Source organism: Amblyraja radiata, chromosome 28, assembly GCF_010909765.2.
Source record: "Amblyraja radiata isolate CabotCenter1 chromosome 28, sAmbRad1.1.pri, whole genome shotgun sequence".
In the NCBI taxonomy this organism is placed as follows: Eukaryota; Metazoa; Chordata; class Chondrichthyes; order Rajiformes; family Rajidae; genus Amblyraja; species Amblyraja radiata.
Window position 1 is genome coordinate 18481756 of NC_045983.1, and position 19917 is coordinate 18501672.

At 42.5% G+C, this 19917-nt stretch overlaps 1 protein-coding gene across 1 annotated transcript in view; it reads right to left on the reverse strand.

Moving 5' to 3' along the window:
- Nucleotides 1-17739, reverse strand: part of ywhag (tyrosine 3-monooxygenase/tryptophan 5-monooxygenase activation protein gamma) — a 42427-nt gene extending 24688 nt beyond the window's left edge. Inside the window, exon 1 of the mRNA XM_033045966.1 lies at nt 17448-17739. Within this exon, the coding sequence (XP_032901857.1) occupies nt 17448-17534 (87 nt within the window). The 5' untranslated portion in view covers nt 17535-17739. The remainder of the gene's footprint in view (nt 1-17447) is intronic.
- Between the last annotated feature and the right edge of the window lie 2178 nt (nt 17740-19917).

Consider the following 19917-nt stretch of genomic DNA (forward strand, 5'->3'; position numbering starts at 1 on the left):
TTTTTTGAGATAGGAACGATAACAATAGGGACTGGACATTGTGCCTTCCCTCATAATGGGAACCATTGTGGGGGGATGTTCTTTATGTTTAAATCTCTTATTAATGTCATGTCTGTATTCTTTCTTTATGTGCTGCATGGCAAGAAGCATTTCACTACACCTAGGTGTATGTGACCATTAAAATAACCTTTGAACCTTTGATAACTTCAGAGAAAAATAGTGGTGTGGTCCTAAAATGGGGTAATGTACAAGACAGAAAAGTGATTGAGCTAAAGTGGGCCACTTGATGGCAACTAAATCATAGTAGATTGTGAAATGTTTGAGGAGGAAAGGAAGGCACTTGCAGTGCATGCTCTCAGGGACTGCCAATCTAGAACTCTTTGGATCAAAGGAACACAGGAGGTACGATAAAGCAAGAAAGGTTTGAGAGAAACCAAGAGTTTAATACAGCAGAAAGCCTAAACTCCAAAAGTAAAATTGAAGAAAAATTGGTAAAGCAAGGAGGGTCTATAATAATTTTTACGAGAACAAAATGATCAACTGAATAATCAAGTAAAGAAAAAGACCACTTAGAGACTAAGTGTGCGGAGGGTGTGGCAAGGTTCTTTGCAGCTGCAATCATAAGAGGGAGTATTGGCAGTGTAGCAGAGGACAGGAGCGTAATCTCAAAAGAGATAAAGCACCAGAACAGGAAGTGTGAAGGAGTTCAGCATCTTTGAAAGCAGATAAATCACCAACTTCAGATACAATATATCACACGCAAACGGAGGAAACTACAGAAGCTTTGACCACAATGTTCAATCCTCCCTGGCTCCAGGGATGGTGCCTGGGAGAGTGGACCACTTTAACACCATCATTGCTTAAAAAACAATATAAACTGAGTAACTATGGGCCAATTAACATTAAATGATGGGCAAACGTCAGAAATCAATTCTGAGATATTATACATTTTCGTTTAGAAAGGCATGGATTAATCAGAAACACAGCATGGATTGAGGCAAGCTCATGTTACTTCCCCAAAACATTAAATTCTTTGCAGACGACAGGGATCATTAAATGTGTTTTATGTTGTTTCTGTGGATTTGAGCAAGGCTTTTTACAAGGACCTGGCAAATGGTAGGCTGCTCTAAAAAATGTAAACATTCATGGGATCCAAGGGAGTGGCAAAATTAGATCCAAAACTGGTTCAGTAACAGGAAGCCATTCCTTCTCTCCAGAGATGTTGCCTGTCCCACTGAGTTATTCCAGTTTTTTGTGTCCATCTTAAAAAGGATTGCTGTTTGTTTTTATGACTACATCTGTTCTCAGAGGGGTTCCACGAGATTCAGTACTCAGTCTCTTTTTGTCATATAAATTAATCCAGACTTAAATTATGGAGGCGTGATGAAGTAGTTTGCATATGACCTGAATATTGGTAATGAAGTCAGAGGGATATAGCACAAGAACAGGCCCTTTGGTCCACATTCTCTGCACTGGTCATGATGACAATCTAACTAATCCCATCTGCATGTACATGGTCTGCATCCCTTCCATTTCCTGCCTGATCACATGTCTAAATATTCTAATCCACCTCCATTCCACCACTCACCTAAAATGAACCTACCAACCTGCCCTTCTTTGGGTTGAGGGAGGAAACCAGAGCGCTTAGATGAAACTCACGCAATCTCAGGGGAAATATGCAAACTTCACGGACAGCACCAGGAGTCACGAATGAACCTGTGTCACTCGAATTGAGATACAGATGGCCAACTACCAGTGCAACTGGACTTGACACCGAGAGGAACTCTGACAAAAACACAAAGTATGTCAGTGTGGAAATGCATACAATACTTCAATGAATGAAAAGACTTGCATAAATTAGCTCCTCACAAACTTGGGAAGCCCCAAAGTGCTTTACTGCCAACAAATACTGTGGAACTGCTGTCACTGAAGAAAGTGCAGCAGCTGATATGTACAGCAAACTTCAACAAACAATGCAATGACTAAATGATTTGTTTTAGTGTTGCTAGTTGTGGGATGATATTTCCCTGAACATCCACTTCTTTGCTTCACTTCAAATACAGCAATGGAATCTTATTGGCACTTGAAAGGAGACAGGGTCTCAGTTTACCATTCATCAGAAAGAAAGCACTTTAAACATGCAGCACTCTCATGTTACACAAGTGCCTGTCTGAAACATCTCTGCAGAAACACAAACTGACAGTCTTTGGGCTCATAGGTTAGGTGGTGTTAAGTCCACCCCATCCCCCAGCCGGAACAGAAAATAAGCATGATCTGCAGTATTTTTTTTATTGAACTCTTTATAACCTCTGTATGCACTGTGCGGATGCAATTAAATCAGGGCAAGAACTTTTGTGGTGCACCAAAGTTAAAATGATTCGCATTTAAAATTGTGTCCAGCAAGTCATCACAAACTATCATTATTTTGTCTGTACAATAATCATAAGGCATCCAAGCAAGATTCAAACCAGTATTTACCATATAATGAATAAAACAAATCTGTGGGTGTGATTAATAATATTTTACGTAATACTATAACTACAAGTGATGCAAGTTTGCATAGAAAATAGTAACCGTTGGGCTAAACACAGGAAGAAAACTCCAGAGAGACCACACAGAGCAAAGATGATTTCCAACATCCATTAAACTACTGCTGAAAATATGAAGTCCAGTTACCTATACTATATTATTCTCCTTGAATGAATATGTACCTAATGAGATGGAAATAGCAACTCATCATGAAAGAAAATAAGAGGGCCCATGCCCCATCTATGCACATTCATTTTAAAACATGGTTTCCATCTACCAAAGTACAGAGATGGCAGCAGATTGCCTTGTTCAATCCAAAAAGAGGTCTACAAAATCAATCCAACTAACTACAGGCTCCAGTTCAAGGATCATTGCGAATCTCACACTCACACACTCTCTCAATGCTAAGTCAGGAGAATATCATTTCACTGCCCCAAGCTCAAGGCTTCAATTTAAACCTATGTGTACTTCCTAAACAATTTCACCTTAAATGATAAAAAAAAAGGCTTCAACTAAAGTGGAAGCTAAGCATTTTATGTGAGAACAAGAAATAGGTGTAAGACCATGCCATTTGCCCTTTCAAGCCTACTCCACTGTTCAAAACAAATTGTGGCCAATCTTCTATGTTTGGGCCACTTTCCTGCACTGTCCAAAAATATCCAGAGGTCTTTAAAATCCAAAATTCTTGCGATCCATTATGAATGACCTCCATTGCCTGGAAATACAGAATTCCCCAAGATTCACAACCCACAGTAAATAGATTTCTTTCCCCATTCGTCCTTAAATGGCCTGCCCATATTAAGAGACTGTGACCCGTGGTTTTAAACACCAGCAGAAGCAAATATTTATAAAAACCTTTTGTAAATGTCAACAAGACTTGTGGCATTAGCTTAATAGCGAGTATATAATTTTATGTAGGGAGGCCAGTATTCCAGGCATAGTCCTACCAAGGTCCAATGAAGTAGTTGTGAGGCATTTTCACTCATATACTAAATCATGTTGTAATAAAGGCCAATGCACTATTTGCCTTCCTCATCACTTGGCTTCTACTTTGGCTTTTGGCAAGTAGGGTACACTGGGTTCCTGTGAACATTTGTCAATACAACATTAAAAAAACCTCTGCTTTATAGTTTTCTTCCAGTGGATAAGTTCACATTTCCCCCCACACTATATTACACCTTCCATGTCATTACCACTAGTTAGTCTGCATCTTGAACCCCGATTACATCCTCTTTCCTACTTGCAATCGACTTGTTTTTTATATTAAATTAGGAAATTGCGAACATCCGATCTCAGCCATACATTAACATAAAATACTGCTGATTTCTCATTTGAATATGATATTGAAGGTGGACATGCGGTCCCTAGATGCTAGTTCTCAGAGCACCTCTTTTAATCCTATTCCTGTATTTATTCACTCATCAAGAGCTACACTGAAGGGGTATCGCCGACCTACACCAGTAATAATTTAGACTCGACAATTAACCTACCGACATGAGAAGTCACACAAGGTAATAGAGGATGTGCAGACTCCACACAAACTGTACCCAAGGTCAAGATCAAACCCAGGTCACTGGAGGTGCGAGCCAGCAACTGATGGATGGAGATAACACTGCCCATCACTAATAGAAACATAGAAAAATAGGTGCAGGAGTAGGCCATTCGGCCCTTCGAGCCTGCTCCGCCATTCAATATGATCATGGCTGATCATCCAACTCGGTATCCTGTACCTACCTTCTCTCCATACCCCCTGATTCCTTTAGCCACAAGGGCCACATCTAACTCCCTCTTAAATATAGCCAATGAATTGGCCTCAACTACGTTCTGTGGCAGAGAGTTCCAGAGATTCACCACCCTCTGTGTGAAAAATGCTTTTCTCATCTCGGTCCCAAAGGATTTCCCCTTTATCCTTAAACTGTGACCCCTTGTCCTGGACTTCCCCAACATCGGGAACAATCTTCCTGCATCTAGCCTGTCCAACCCCTTAAGAATTTTGTAAGTTTCTATAAGATCCCCCTCAATCTCCTAAATTCTATAATAATATATTTATACGAATTATAACTGAAAGAATTTGGTATCGATCTGGAGCAAAGGCTAAATATACAGGAAATTAATGCTTATATTATTTGGTTCTTTGCATTTTCATTTGTTCATAGGAATTTCTAAATTATTTCTGCTCAAATGTATTAGCCAACAGGATACATTTCTAACTGTCAGGATTATTTATAGTTGTTTAATCAAAAATTTCTGGTGTGAAATATTCAAGGGGCATGATGAATATCTTGTGGAAGAACAGATTAATTTACTCATCCCATTGGAGTACACAGGATACACGGTTGCCAAGTCTTGATTTATACAAGTGCATGGGGAGAAATAGCCCAAATCCACATTCCCCTCACTATCACATGGAGCACCACGAGGATAGCAAACAATATTCAGAACAAGGCGGATAGTCACAAGCTTCAATCAGATATATTTTTAAGAAATTATGCAAACGTTTTGAAATTGTCGATAGGAGTTGAAGTTTGGAAAAGTTGGGGAAAAGAGGATATCAGTAAAAGCACAGTTGAACAGTTTTGCAAACAGAACAGGGCTTGCTCCCTTACACATGTCCCTCTTCTCAATATGGGGCTACGACAAACCGTGTTACGTAAATCTTTCCACACTCGACCGATATAAAGTAGTTACGTCCCCAGCAAGAGAACTCACTGTCAGATTGTTGATCATGAGAGAGAGAGAGAGAGAGAGACTCGATTTAGGTGTTTAACAAAGAAAATCAATGGAAGCAGCTGGCCATCCTGTGGCTGGTGTTTAATGTGCCTCAGAGATTATAGAGGAAGCCCCTCCTCCCTACTCATTGAGTGGAATTTGACTCCTCGCAGTCAAGCTGTATTGGCTGATGCATGCTCAAGTTACACCTGGTGTCTTTTGGGAACAAACAGGTCAGTGGTACTTTTCACCATGAATTCATGCCTGCATTAAGACGGTCTTTGAGAAATGACACAGGTTGAAATTAAAGAATGGTTTTCTTCAGCTGCAAAATATTTAAAAACAGACGGATTCTTATCCTGAAAAGAGGATTAGAACATCTGCAATATCTCATGGGACATGTTCCACTTTAGATCAAGTGACCCACTTTGTATAATTGTATCTCTTGATTTATAGTCCTGTGAAGTTGTCCCTGTGACCATGCACCTTTGGAAATAGATCAGATCTCTTCTCTCAGTTCTTCCACTGGATTTATACCTTTGGGCGTTTACTATATTGCTGTAACACTCATATTAAAAATCTCAAACATACAATTGTCATTAATGCCATATGACTCCTTCCCACAACTTAACCTAAACTACGAGTGGCAAAATAATTATGGGTTCATTTACACGGTAAAACGAACCCTGTCATTTGTAATCGTAAACTAGCTATATAAAAAGAGATGTGATGACTGTTGGAATCGGATTGATTACTTTAATTACATCTGTATAACCTTTGAGCATGAAAGTAACCATAGTTTTTGATAGCTCTTTGAAGTAATCCAATTAATGCTACTCCACATTAACTCTATCCCTTTTCAGCGGGCGGCACGGTTGAGCAGTAGTCGAGTTGCTGGCTTACAGCGCCAAAGCGTAACCTGGGTTGGATCCGGACTACGGGTGCTGTTTATATGGAGTTTGTACATTCTCCCCAAGACCTGTGTGGGTCTTCTCTGGCAGCTCCGGTTATCTCCCACACTCCAAGGACTTACAGGTTCGTAGGCTAATTGGCTTTGGTAAAATTGTAAATTGTCCCTAGTGTGTGTCGGATAGAGTTAGTGTGCGGGGGTCGCTGGTCGGCACGGACTCAGTGGACCCAAGGGCCTGTTTCCATGCAGTTACTCTAAACTAAACTGTGCCACAATCCTACATATCTTCATACCCACCCCCCAACCAGAAAGCCCTGTCTGGCCTTTATTCAATTTCATTTTGACTTTATTGAATTGCTTCCTGGAGTGGAGTTGCGCAACAAGTTTGTGAAAGAAAAGCATCTCCTCCGCTCTCCAATCCTTTTGCCAGTCATGTTTAATCTACCTTTCTTGATTACTAATGTACCTGCCAGTGCAAAGGGTTCCATATTTCATCCAGGCAGAGCCCTTAATAGTTATAAAATTGGAGAGGATTGATTACGTTTTGTTATTTTTAGTAACAGTATTTATGTTCAGTATTTCTCATGGGAACAGGCAGATGTCTAGACAGATTAGTTTGCTAAATGTAAAGCGATGGTAAAATGCTTGATGTTTCAGAGTTCACCCAAGATGTAATCAAATTGGCAAGAACTCCAATGACACAACATGCGTTGAATAAACTGAACTAATTTCTTGCCTTCAGATTATAAAATCCAGTAGGCCATTCTGCCCATGACCACACAGTAGTTCAACAAGGTCATGATCACTTTCCTGTACAAATCCCACCTCTCATTTCCTCTACATCTAAAAATCTATCTACTTATCTTGAATACACTCACAACTGGGCTTCCAGGGCCTTATCGGATAGAGAATTCCAATAATTCACTGTACTGTAGATGGAAGCATTTCTTCTCATCAGTCCTAAATGGCTGGCAGTGGTTGTAGACACAAATAAAACATCACTGCATATACTGAGAACATCCATTAGAATTTGGATTTCAAAAGGAACATATTCCTCACAGTGGCTCAGCACTTCAACTCCCCCTCCCATTCCGAAAGTAGCTCAGCACTGCAACAGCTCCTCCCATTCTGAAACCCAAGTCTTTCCAGGTGCGGCAGAGGTTCACCTACACCTCATCCAACTTCATCTATTGCATCCGCTGTTCTAGGTGTCAGCTGCTCTACATCGGTGAGACCAAGCGTAGGTTTGGCGATCGCTTCGCCCAACACCTTCGCACGGTTCGCAATAACCAACATGATCGCCCGGTGGCTCATCACTTCAACTCCCCATCTCATTCCGAATCCGACCTTTCTGTCCTGGGCCTCCTCCATGGCCAGAGTGAGGCCCACCGTAAATTGGAGGAGCAGCACCTCATATTTTGCTTGGGTAGTTTATACCCCAGTGGTATGAACATTGACTTCTCCAATTTCAGGTCGTCCCTGCTTTCTCCTTCTTTCCCCTCCCCAGCTCTCCCACAACCCACTGTCTCCGCCTCTTCCTTTTTTCTTCCCGCCCCTCACACCCCCACATCAGTCTGAAGAAGGGTCTCGACCCGAAACGTCGCCTATTTCCTTTGCTCCATTGATGCTGCCTCACCCGCTGAGTTTCTCCAGCATTTTTGTCTACCTTCTTATTCCTCTCTGGTATTTTTCTCCTTGCACTCTCCATTGTACTTGTGTATGGCTTCACCGTACTTGTGTTTAGTATATTTGACTGAATCGCACGCAAACAACATTTTTCATTGTATTGTGGTACGTGACTATATACGTGCCATTGCAGGAATTAGTCTGGTGAATCTTCACTACAACTCCTTGGGCCACAAATATAGTTTGCACACCAGATTGGTACTCAGTGTTTCACATGTAATCTCAAAGTCCTACAATTCTTATATTGACCGAGACCTCTGTTCTCTTGCACTTGATTCTTCTTGCAATAAAAGCAACACACCTCTGCCTTACAATTCGTTGCTATCACAAGTCTGTGATTTGACTGTCTCTCCGCATATCAATACTTTCCAATCTCATCACCTCAAAAGACATTGGCATCCAGCAGATATCCTGAGCAGATAGAGATGAACATCCATTCAAATCATTAAAGACTAAACAATGCTGGGCCTCAACAGTATTCCTCCGGGTTCCCCAAGGTCACAGTTTCCCCAATTGAAAACAACCTTTTTGTTCCTATTGTTCTGTCCTCCAACCACTCAATCGGCACAAGTGTATTAATCCAACATGCTTTCATTTTGTTTAATGCAGTGGCGCAGCAATAGAGTTGTTGCCTTTCTGCGCCAGAGACCCGGGTTCAATCCAGGCTCCTGTGTTGTCTGTACGTAGGTTGTACATTCTCCCCATGACCTGTGAAGTGTTTTCTCCAGGAGCTTCGGTTTCCTCCCACACTCCAAAGACATACTGGTTTGAAAGCCAATTGGCTTGGCAAAACTGTACATTGTCCTTAGTGTGTGCAGGATAGTGTTAGCGGCGGAATCGCGTGGCCCGAAGGTCCTGTTTCCACGTTGTCTCTAAACTAAATTTCTTGTGATACTTTATTGGATTCCTGAAAATCCAAAAATAAAACTTCCACTAGTTTCCCCTTTATCTATTCTGCTAATTACATCCTCAAAAATAAGTTTTGTCAACTTTGATTTCACTTTTATAAAGTCACATCGACAAGAAAATCACACCTGGTTGTTGTTCATCGACTTTGGATCTAAATGGATGCTCAACTTCCTCATCAGCGTGTCATCAGCAGACTTCAATCAGTAAAGGCACGGTGGAGCAGCAGTAGAGCTACTGCCTTACAGCGCCTGAAACCCGGGTTTGATCCCGACTATGATTGCTTGTCTATATGGAGTTTGTACGTTCTCCCCGTGTCCTATGTGGGTCCAATGGAAAATTGTCCCTAGAGCATACAGGGTAGTGTTAATGTGCAGGGACCGCTGGTCGGTGTGGACCCTGGGTGTTTCTGCACTGTATCTCTAAACTAAGCAGCACCTCCTCCTCGATGACCATCAGCACGGGGGCACCTATGGATGTGTGCTCCGTCCCTTGCTCTTTTCTCTGTGGTGAATCTGTGATATCTATTGCATTAGACGACAATGGAGGATAGGTCACTGGGCAGTATTAAGGTGGAGATTGACAGGTTCTTGATTAGCAAGCGTGTCAAACGTTAGAGAGAAGGCAGGAGAATGGTGTTGAGAGGGAAAGATAGATCAGCCATGATTGAATGGCAGAGTAATCTCGATGGGTAGAATGGCCTAATTCTGCTGCTATGACTCAAGAACTCATGTCCACAATCGCGTAACCAGACATGGTCCCAACAAAATCTTTAAATTCGCAGACAATAAGCAAATGAATAATGGGCAATGATGAGTCAGGGAGGTTGATAATCTGATTGAATGGTGCCAGAACAACAATCTTTGGAAAAACGACTATGTAGGGTCACCCTACCTTGGCCCCTTGTGCTTTTATAAATAAAGCTTCACAAGATCACACTTCAATCTCATAGACTTCAAGAAATAGTGTTAGCCTGGCCAACCTCTCCCCATAACTTGGCCGTTAAGCTTCCATGCTCTATGGCCAAGTTATGGGGAGAGGTTGGCCAGGCTAACACTATTTCTTGAAGTATATGAGATTGAAGGGTGATCTTGTGAACAAGATGCCCATTTACACCAGTCCCATATCTCTAAACCTTTCCTAGAACATCCGTGTGATCTGTTTTTGTTTTTTGCCAGATTATAGATGTATTCCACTTTTCTCTTTCGTTATCAAGGTTTTGGTCTTTCTTTGCTGAATTCCTAAAATCTTTGGTTGTGTCCCTTAAAACAGATCATGGATCTGTTGCAACCCACATATTTTTGAATTTTAGCAATTCCATGTTACCCTGTGATTGTTTTCCCAATCTACCATAACTAACACTCATCTTGTATGTCGATGTTTGTTTTGTTTAGACCCAAGGCTAAAAATTCTATTGTGTGATCACTCTTCCCTAAACCTCCCTTAGCGACCAGCTCATCCAATTGTTTCCCAATCTGCAATATTACACATGTTCCTCATCCAGAAAATCATGTACTATAGATTCAATGATATATTTTCTGGGTTACCGGGAAACTGACACTCAAGACCAAAAGGTCAAGCTTGTGATGTACCATGGCATGGCAAATGAAACCAAAATGTCAGCATTGCTTTTAAAATTAGTGCCATGACTTCCTGTGACATTCAAAATGTGATTAGTCTCTTCCTTTAAACAATTACAAATGGCCTTTACAACATGGACAAAATAAGATTCTGATATTTATTTCACAAAATTTAGTTAACAAGACCTAAGGAAGATCACAGAGTTCTACAGTGTATGTATCACCTGGGTAGACCCAAGCAATGGTACAGACCCAAGCAATGGTACAGTTGCCAGTTGCCTGATGCAATGAATCATTATTCCCAATCCATACAATCCAACCAATTCCAAATATCTACAAAGTAGAAGGGTCTCGACCCGAAACATCGCCTATTCCTTCGCTCCATAGATGCTGCTTCACCCGCTTAGTTACTCCAGCATTTTTGTCGACCAAATATCTACAATGATACTTTACTACCATAATCAGTGGTTACGCATACTCTCACAATTCAGCATATGAATGAAATCTAAAACTAAGAGGATTTTTTTTTATTTTTTAAATATCACCTACAAAAGAAGCATTTGCAGCATTGTTCATTGATGAGCAGATAACCAGTCACTTATAGAGGAAGCGGTCACCAAAAGCCTCAATACTGAAGCAGAAACAGGAACTGGCCTATGTTGCAATGTTCCACCCAACACAATTCTTTTTGCTTTCTTTTAGATGCTGGACCACTTGCCATGCATTTTTATGAATGGGTAAAACGATAATGGCAACAAACTTCCATGCTAATTCTACCCAAAGCAAAGGTAAAATTGACATTGCCAACCAAGGTTAAATTTGGAGCAGATTTTTTTTTTTAAGTAGAGGGAACACAAAATATCATGGGTAGTAACTGAGAAATGTGTGATCAGGTGTTTCAGTCAGCAATCATGTCCCAACTTATTTTACTCACATTAGCCAGTTCCTAATGGTCCATCAGTTATTTTATGGAGATTTGTCTAGTTCCATTTTAATTGCCACCTGCTCCCAATCTCCTCAGAGAATAAGTATTAAACTACATACGAGTTTCCTGCCTTTTGTTCTACCCAAGCTTGAGGATGATATAAAAGCTGAGATCATTCTGTCCAGATTACCTCAGCTGGGATATTAGAGCTTAAATAGAAGTTAAACACATCTCCTCCCTGGCACAAAACAACATTGTAAAATTCCAGGAAGCATCAAGAGGGAAATCAGTAAGGGCCTGTCCCACTTAGGCAATTTTTTAGGCTGTCGTCAAATAGTCGCCGGAGTGTCGCCTGAATGGTCGTGAGTAGTCTCCTCGGTCGCCCAAAGAGTTGTTGCGTTTTGCTGGTCGCCGCTGGATTTTGAAATGTTCTAAACTTTTTGGCGACAGTGGGCTTGTCGTAGCTTGTCATCTCCTGATGTAGGTGCTGTCATAGGTTGTCGCAGGATGGCGTAGGTTGTCGCCAGGATGACGTGGGTTGTCGCCGGTGCTGACTTCGGTGAATTCCATTGTCATAGTCGCCTAAAATGCGACTTGCTACGACTATGACAGTTATCGGCGGTCGCCTAAAAAAATGGTCTAGTGGGACAGGCCCTTTAGAATGCCTTTCAATAGGAACCACTGCATCTCTAATCAGATGACCCACAAATTAAAGGGACAAAGAAACCAGTTGCTGTCAGAATTCCGTTTGAAAGAACAACCCAACCACAATTTTTTCCTTTAAATTTTCATCCTTTTATTTCATTATAATGCTTGCATTGATTATAGCATCTTTACCCAACACTCATACCTCACCCAAAGCTTAACATACAAGAGTGAAGTGGAATTCATCTCATTAAGCGGGGAGCAGTACTACGGAAGTACCAGCAACAGCTGGATCAGTGAACCTTCTTCGGTGATGAGCTGATGAAGATTAGCAGGAATCAGATGACCACCACCACATCATTCCATCCTGAAAACTAGCAGGAAGTGAAATAGTACATCGGCATCTGATGGTTCATATACAAGTTAAAGCATTCCAATAAAGGGCCTCCGAGTAACTGCACTGGAGTGTCGACATAGTTTATTGCACAATTTGATCCCACTGAATTTTGATGAGAAACAATACTCCATGGCCCCATTATACCTTTAAATAAGTAAAAGTATCCAGGTGTGGTTCATGGCAGACCCCACTACATAAATATCAATTTATATCCCAATACATTCCCCAGCCATTCAAAGTTAGACAGTTACCATACAATTTATCAGCCATCACTTACACCTTAGTTTAGACAGCAAATTGCATATTTGAACAATTAAACTTATTTTTAGGAAAGAATCAAGATTTTTACAAAATCATGCCAGGAATTGATTGGGTACATGCAGAGTCTCTTGCCCAGAGTAGGGAAATCTAGGACCAGAGGACATAAGTTCAAGGTGAAAGGGAAAAGATTTAATAGGAATCTGAGGGGTAACTTTTTCACACAAAGGGTAGTGGGTGCATGGAACATGCTGCCATGAGGTAGTTGAGGCTGGGACTAACCCAATGTTTATGAAACAGTTAGACGGGTACATGGATTGGACAAGTTTGGAGGGATATAGACCATGTGCAGGCAGGTGAGACTAGTGTAGCTGGGACATTGTTGGCTGGTGTGGGCAAGTTGGACCGAAGGGCCTGTTTCCACACAGTATCACTCTCATAAAGAGAAGTATCACTGTCACAATGGAAACAACCCGGGTAGCTATGCGAAACATTAAAACCAGCTGAAGTCACCTACCAGGGAACACTGAAACACCATGACTCAAATTCCCCCCAAGTATGCCACCTGTCACTACAATTAAAATAGAGTCACAATCATTCATTTCTCTCCACTGAATGGGACCAATTATGTACATTTGCACAGCAAATTACACATGTGTAATACGTGGAAAAAGCTGGATGATCACCAGAAAGCAGCAAGCCATGAAAATCTCTCTGCAGTATCGGACTGATTTCTGGATCAGATATTCCAAGGTTGTGGGCATCAGACAAGAAAAATGGAGTTAGGGCCAAGATCAGATCTGCCATGAATGGTGCAGCAGGACGAGACGACCCAATATTGTACTCCTGCCATTTCTCACCTCCCTGTCAAGCAATTAGTTCTACTTTCTGGCCACACATTTTATTCCATCATGTTTCTTGGGTTGGTTGTCACCAACAAGGACCCGACTCAAAACGTCACCTATCCATGTTCTTCTGGGATGCTGCCTGACCTGCTGAGTTAGTTCAGCATTTTGTGTCTTTCTTTGGTAAACCAGCATCTGCAGTTCCTTGTTTTTACAGGTCACACAAGTCTCTGCTCTTGGTCTCATTTTGAATGTCTCAACCTAATCAAGTCCCACCTGGGCCAGCAGTAAGGGAGATGCCCTCAGTCTGTAGGGAATTGGAGCCTTCACCCAATGCCCAGCAGGGAAAAAAATCCCTTCATTCCTAGATGCAGAAATGGCAAGCTGGAGAACAAAGTTTAAAGTGCACACGCATACTGTACAAACTAATATTAAAATCAAATGATGAACATTGACACCCCATCCCATCCATTTCATTTAGCATTTGCATAATTATGAACATTTATAATATAATTACAATTCCAGCAGCAGCTTCCCTCCATGGAGAGTTATCTGTTTATACTAATATGCATATTATACTATACCACCCTTCTTCAGACGTCTCGACCTGAAACGTCACCCATTCCTTCTCCACAGAGATGCTGCCTGTCCCACTGAGTTACTCCAGCTTTTTCTGTCTACCTTTGGTTTAAACCAGCATCTGCTGTTCCTTCCTACATATAGTTTGAAACAGGTTCTCTCTCCCCACCCACAAACCTAAGCATTTCCAACATTTTGTTATATTTTAAGACTTTGGCATCTGCATTTTTTGCATTCGTTTGAGTAAGAAACAATTTCAACTTTTACTGTAAAATAGAACGTCTTTTGCTTTTGAGAAATGGCTGCATTGTCCAATCCCAGATGTGTAGGCACGATTTTCAAACGTAATTCACTTTCCTCCCACTTTCAAAATGATTCATATCAGGGTGCGGTGTCACGGATTCATCCAAATGGTCACTGGGCTTGGCTACACTTATGACTTTATCACTCATTTGCTGAACTCAAAACCAACTTTAGTATTGACAAGACACAATAGCTTGACATGTTCAGTTCAAGTGTGAAGCTCAACGAGGATATTTGTATCTTATCAACATGTCTGCAAAAATTGAGGCAATTTAAACTGATCCATTGAGATATTGCCAAACAATAAATGTGCTAAACAAAAAGAAAAAACATTTCAAGTTAACATCTGTGATAATAACTTTTAACACAATTATGGTTAACTCCCAGAGCTTGCTCAGGCTATGTTTTAGGAAATCTAAATCCTGCATCCATGATAAAAAGTAGTTTGTCAGTCGGACTGATAAACTGAAAGGTCGCAATCCGAAACGTAAACCTATTCCTTCTCTCCAGAGATGCTGCCTGTCCCGCTGAGTTAATCCAGCTTTTTGTGTCTATCTTCGGTTTAAACCAGCATCTGCAGTCCCTTCCTACACAAACTGTTGCACGGGATGAAGTGTCGTTATTTGCAAAATCATCGCCCAGGATAAACCCATAAACCAGTGTTTGTCACTTACAACTAATTGTTCCGACTAATGATTTTTTTTTTGATTTGCCTTAAAGAGCAAGTCGCCATCATGGACCAGGTGACCTTAACATTTGCTTAACACTTAAGTGTTCATGTGCTCTCCAGTTTTATATTTTGCCAAAGGTGCAAAGAGTAAGACTTTTCTTAGATTACTGTTTTATTTCACTGGATAATAAATGTTATCATTTGTGCTTTGTGCAATCTGTTTTTCATTACTCAATGTCACAAACTGCCACACCCATGACTAGGCAGTAATGGCCATCAAGCAACCTTGTTTTAAATGTCAAAATCCCAATCCTCAAATGTATAGTATACGATTATCACATATGTGCATTTATACAATAGGAGTTCTGATAATGTTATCATGTTCTTATTAATGTTGAAATTACACCGTTTTTAATTTGAACAATACAAGATGCATCTTATATATTACTCCCCTTTCTTCAGGATGCCAACTTTTCACCATTCAAACTGTATCATTTTTGGGAGATGCTAAGGGAAATCTGACTTCGCCGCAGGAAACCTCGATTTTGCAGGTAATAACATTTTGGGAAATGATTTAAGTTGTGGCAGCCTGGCAAATTCTCCATGATCAGACCAGTTAATGACACACAAGGATGGGTCTAAAAATTGACAACTATTCAGAGGCTGTAACAGAAAACGTGCACAGGTTCATTAAGGTTTAGCATTAAATACAAGAATCTGCTGTCGTGGTGTGTCTGAACCACATTTCCCTCCTCCTCCCCCAATCACTCGTTAAATGTCAGTCTGCCACGAGGTGTCTGGTAGCGGTTCCACAAACCTTCTGCGGGATGCACCGCATTATCACATCCCAGTGTAATGCCAGGAGATTCAGAGGAAATTACAAGCATAGATCGGTTAAATACACCAACCCCACCAATATCGCAGCAAAAAAGGGCGTGGGTAACAACTGGACATTCAAAATTTCAGTATATAAAATAGTCAATCCGACCATGCCACGGTTCAAGTCGATTTACAAGACATCCTCTTTCTGAATAAATGCGTCCCGTGGCAATAAGACAACTCGTTTTGCCAGAATACTGTTAAATTGGGATACGTTCGATGGCTTGTCATTTCTGAATTGAAACACGAAAAGCAAACGTGACTTTACAAAAAAAAATGTGCAGAGACAGAATGCGGCTGAGAGGGCTTTGATGGGCGTACCTAACAGCAAAGAAACAAATGGTGCAATAACGGCACGGGCATGCGGAGCAAAGACTGCGCCACTCCCAGCGCCACAGAAACCCACACGCGTCTCCTTCTTTTATTCGCAAGGGATCGGCCCATCACCAGCAACCGGCCGCTAATACAAACCACCACCCCCAGAGTGGACAGTCACCCTGGGGTAGTTTCCCTTGGGAGATGAGGATACCTGCAGTGTCACACCGGCAGAATTTCCAGAATTGTTCCCTCCCAGTTTATTGTGTGGTTTGTTCGCTGTCAGGAGTGGATCTACTCCCGGGGACCGACAGCATGCCACTGGAGAGGGTAGGGTAGGGGGCATGGACAATGGACCGCTCTGGGGCTGGGTCCCTTACCGCCGCTGGCGGCTACAGACCCGGGCAAGCCCCTGACACTCGGAGACGAACGGGCCTTTTTTTTTTTAAGCTGCACTCTGCGTGTCTACTTCAAGATCCCCAAACGTGGAGGTAGGGGAGAGGGACACTAAAACAAGGGGGGGGGGGGGGGGGGGGGGGGGGGGCAGCCAGAGAGCTGTTTTTCCACCGTGAGGCTAGTTAGCAAAGCCACGCCATTCGAGGTTTTAAATATACATTTCAGCTGACGCCGCGGGTAGGAAACCCGATCAATGATGCTCAATCGAAGAAAGCGCCGAGTTGGGAGAGACATTTCTGGTAAGGCACCGCCCAGCCGGCGTTATCCGCATTCTGTTGTTTTCTTGCCCAAGATCTCGCCCGTATATTCACAAGCACAATGTGGCCGCAGCCAGACAACCCACTACAATTAAACATCATTACCAGAGAGCTAATGTCAGATTTATCAGGTTGAGAGTTAAGTAGTCGCAAATCTAGATATACCGGAATTATTGATTATTTGATTCGTCCCCACGATATTAATTTAGATATATAGATAGGACTTGCCTATATATACATATATATATATATATATATATATATATATATACACATATATATATATATATATATAAAGAGAGAGAGTGCGAGAGAGAGAGAGCGGTTAGTCCCCTCCCATCGTGGGCCCAAAAATGAAATGTCAAATGAGCTGTACTAAGCTTCATTCATTGCAAACGGGTTATCGCGTTGCGGCATCGCCCAGTTATGTACTGACTACAAGCAAAGGAGGCTGGGAAGGGAGAGGAATGGGGTAGGAGAGAGATCAGAAAAATAAAAACGCGATTGGGAGATGGTGAGGGGAGAGAATAAATACATTGAAGGGGGGGGGGGGGGGGGGGGGGGGGGTGTACAAAAAATAAAAGCTACAAAGACATACCGACTTCATTGCTGCTGCCATATCGTCGTACCGCTCGGCTTGCTCAGCCAGCCTGGCTTTCTGCACTAGCTGCTCGCGGTCTACCATGTTTGCAGCGAATACGTTTGCAATAAAGAGGTATGGAGTGAGATTTTTTTTTTGTGGGGGGAATAAGCGGTGAGCGGCGTTGCTTTATTCCTCCTGCAGCAGGCTGGGCTGGGCTGGGCTCGGCTGGGCTGTCCGTCGCTCACACCGCTACCGCAGCCGGTGCCTCCCAGTCTCACGCCGGCAGAACACCCCCAACATTCCGCGCTGACGTCACTGCCCATATATAGGCGTCGCGGACGCCGACGTCACTGCCCTTATTAGGGGGACCGCCCCGGATTTCCTCTTTTGGAAACAAAGTAGCGAATGGGTGTCATTCGCCCCGCCCACTAGCGCTCCGCTCCACTGCAGTGGCTTTCATCAGCCCGCAAATGAAGGGTCTACAGTGTCTGCGCTGCCTCGCCAAGGCCAGCAGCAGAATCAAGGGCGAGTCGCATCCCGGCCACTCCCTCCTCTCCCCTCTCCCCTCTCCCCTCTCCCCTCTCCCCTCTCCCCTCTCCTCCTCTCCTCCTCTCCCCTCTCCCCTCTCCTCCTCTCCCCTCTCCCCTCTCCCCTCTCCCCTCTCCCCTCTCCCCTCTCCCAAAAGGTGCAGAAGTGTGAAAACGCAAATATCTTTGCTCCAGATCGTCTTGAAGAAGGGTCTCCACCCGAAATCACACCTATCCCTTTTCTCCAGAGATGCTGCCTGACTCGCTGAGTTACTCCAGCTTTTTGTGTCTACCTCTAGATTCAGGGACAGTTTCTTCCCAGCTGTTAGCAGGCAACTGAACTGAACCAACCAACAACCGGAGAGTAGTCTTGAACCATTATCTACCTCATCGGGGACCCTCCGACTATCTTTGATCGGACTGGCTTTACCTTCCACTAAACGTTCTTCCCTTATCATGATAGACACAAAAAAACTGGAGTAACTCAGCGGGACGGGCAGCATCTCTAGAGAGAAGGAATGGATGATATTTTCGATCAAGACCCTTTTTCAGACTTCAGATTTTGTGTCTACGGTTTAAACCAGCATCTGCAGTTCCTTTCGACACATTCCCGTATCAATGTATCTGCGTTCAAGAAGGAACTGCAGATGCTGGAGAATCGAAGGTAGACAAAATTGCTGGAGAAACTCCGCTGGTGCGGCAGCATCTATGGAGCGAAGGAAATAGGCAATGTTTCGGCCCGAAACGTTGCCTATTTCCTTCGCTCCATAGATGCTGCCGCACCCGCTGAGTTTCTCCAGCAGTTTAGTCTAGCGTCATTGTATCTGCACACTGTAAATGGCTCGATTGTAATCATGTATAGTCTTTCCGCTGGCTGATTAGCACACGATAAAAGCTTTTCATTGTACCCTGGTACATGTGACAATAAACTAAAGTGAACTGAACATGCGAGTCCAGGGAGACCTCAGTCAAACACATTTGGCGGGAAGAAATTGAAACGAGTCGCTACCACACCCAGTTTCAGGAAGGCAAGTGCTAAATGTTAGAGTAACTCAGTGGGAAAGGCAGCATCTCTGGAGAGAAGAAATGGGTGACATTTCTGGGAGGAGGGTGGATGTGCGGTTATCGTGGTAAGAAATGGGTGGGGAGAATGGGAATGGTGGTTGGAGAGGCAATGGACAAGGAGGGAGGAGAGGTGGTTTGGGGGAGGGGTTTGGGAGTGAGTGAGTGAGGGTTGGTGTGGGACGAAGGGGAGGCCAATGGAAGAGAAGGGGAAGTGAGGAAAGGAAATAAAAGATGATGGAGTAAGGGGAGGGAGAAAGGGGGAGAGGAAAAAAGGCGATGGTGGCTGGAGATGGAGAAGTACATAAAGTACTTGCAAGATTGGCCAGTTTCTTAAGAATATGCCGGGCAAACCCATCCCAACGAGCTCTCACCTGATAGTAGATGATAGTTAAAATTATGCCTGGGATTTAATAGAAATCATTTTTTTAATAGAGAACATACAAAGGCATTTTCTTTCCTAGGTAAGAAGGATGCTGATTTAAGATGGTTTGCAAAGACCCACAGGGAAGGAAAAAAAATCTCAAATGCCCTGCCTGAAATGATAATGGAAACAGATTATTTAGCAACATTGCCAAAAAAAATGGTTATTTAATTTGACAAAGAAATGAAATTCTGCTGTGGGGAAAGAGCAGAATACAGTAGTATAGTTAATTGGAGAGCTCTTACAAAAGAGCTTGACCTATATGATGCTAAACAATTAATCTGAAAGGCAGTTGAGTCATGATTTACATTCTGCGTTATAGGTAAAGTATTAAAAGGCGTATCAATTAGTGGTGATGTAAAATTCTTCAGGTCATTATAGAAATAGTCTGGAAGCTGTAGTACACAAAATTGGTATTAAGGAGAGGACCTTTACCATTTTCTTCTGCAGTAGCAATTTTCTTACATGCAAA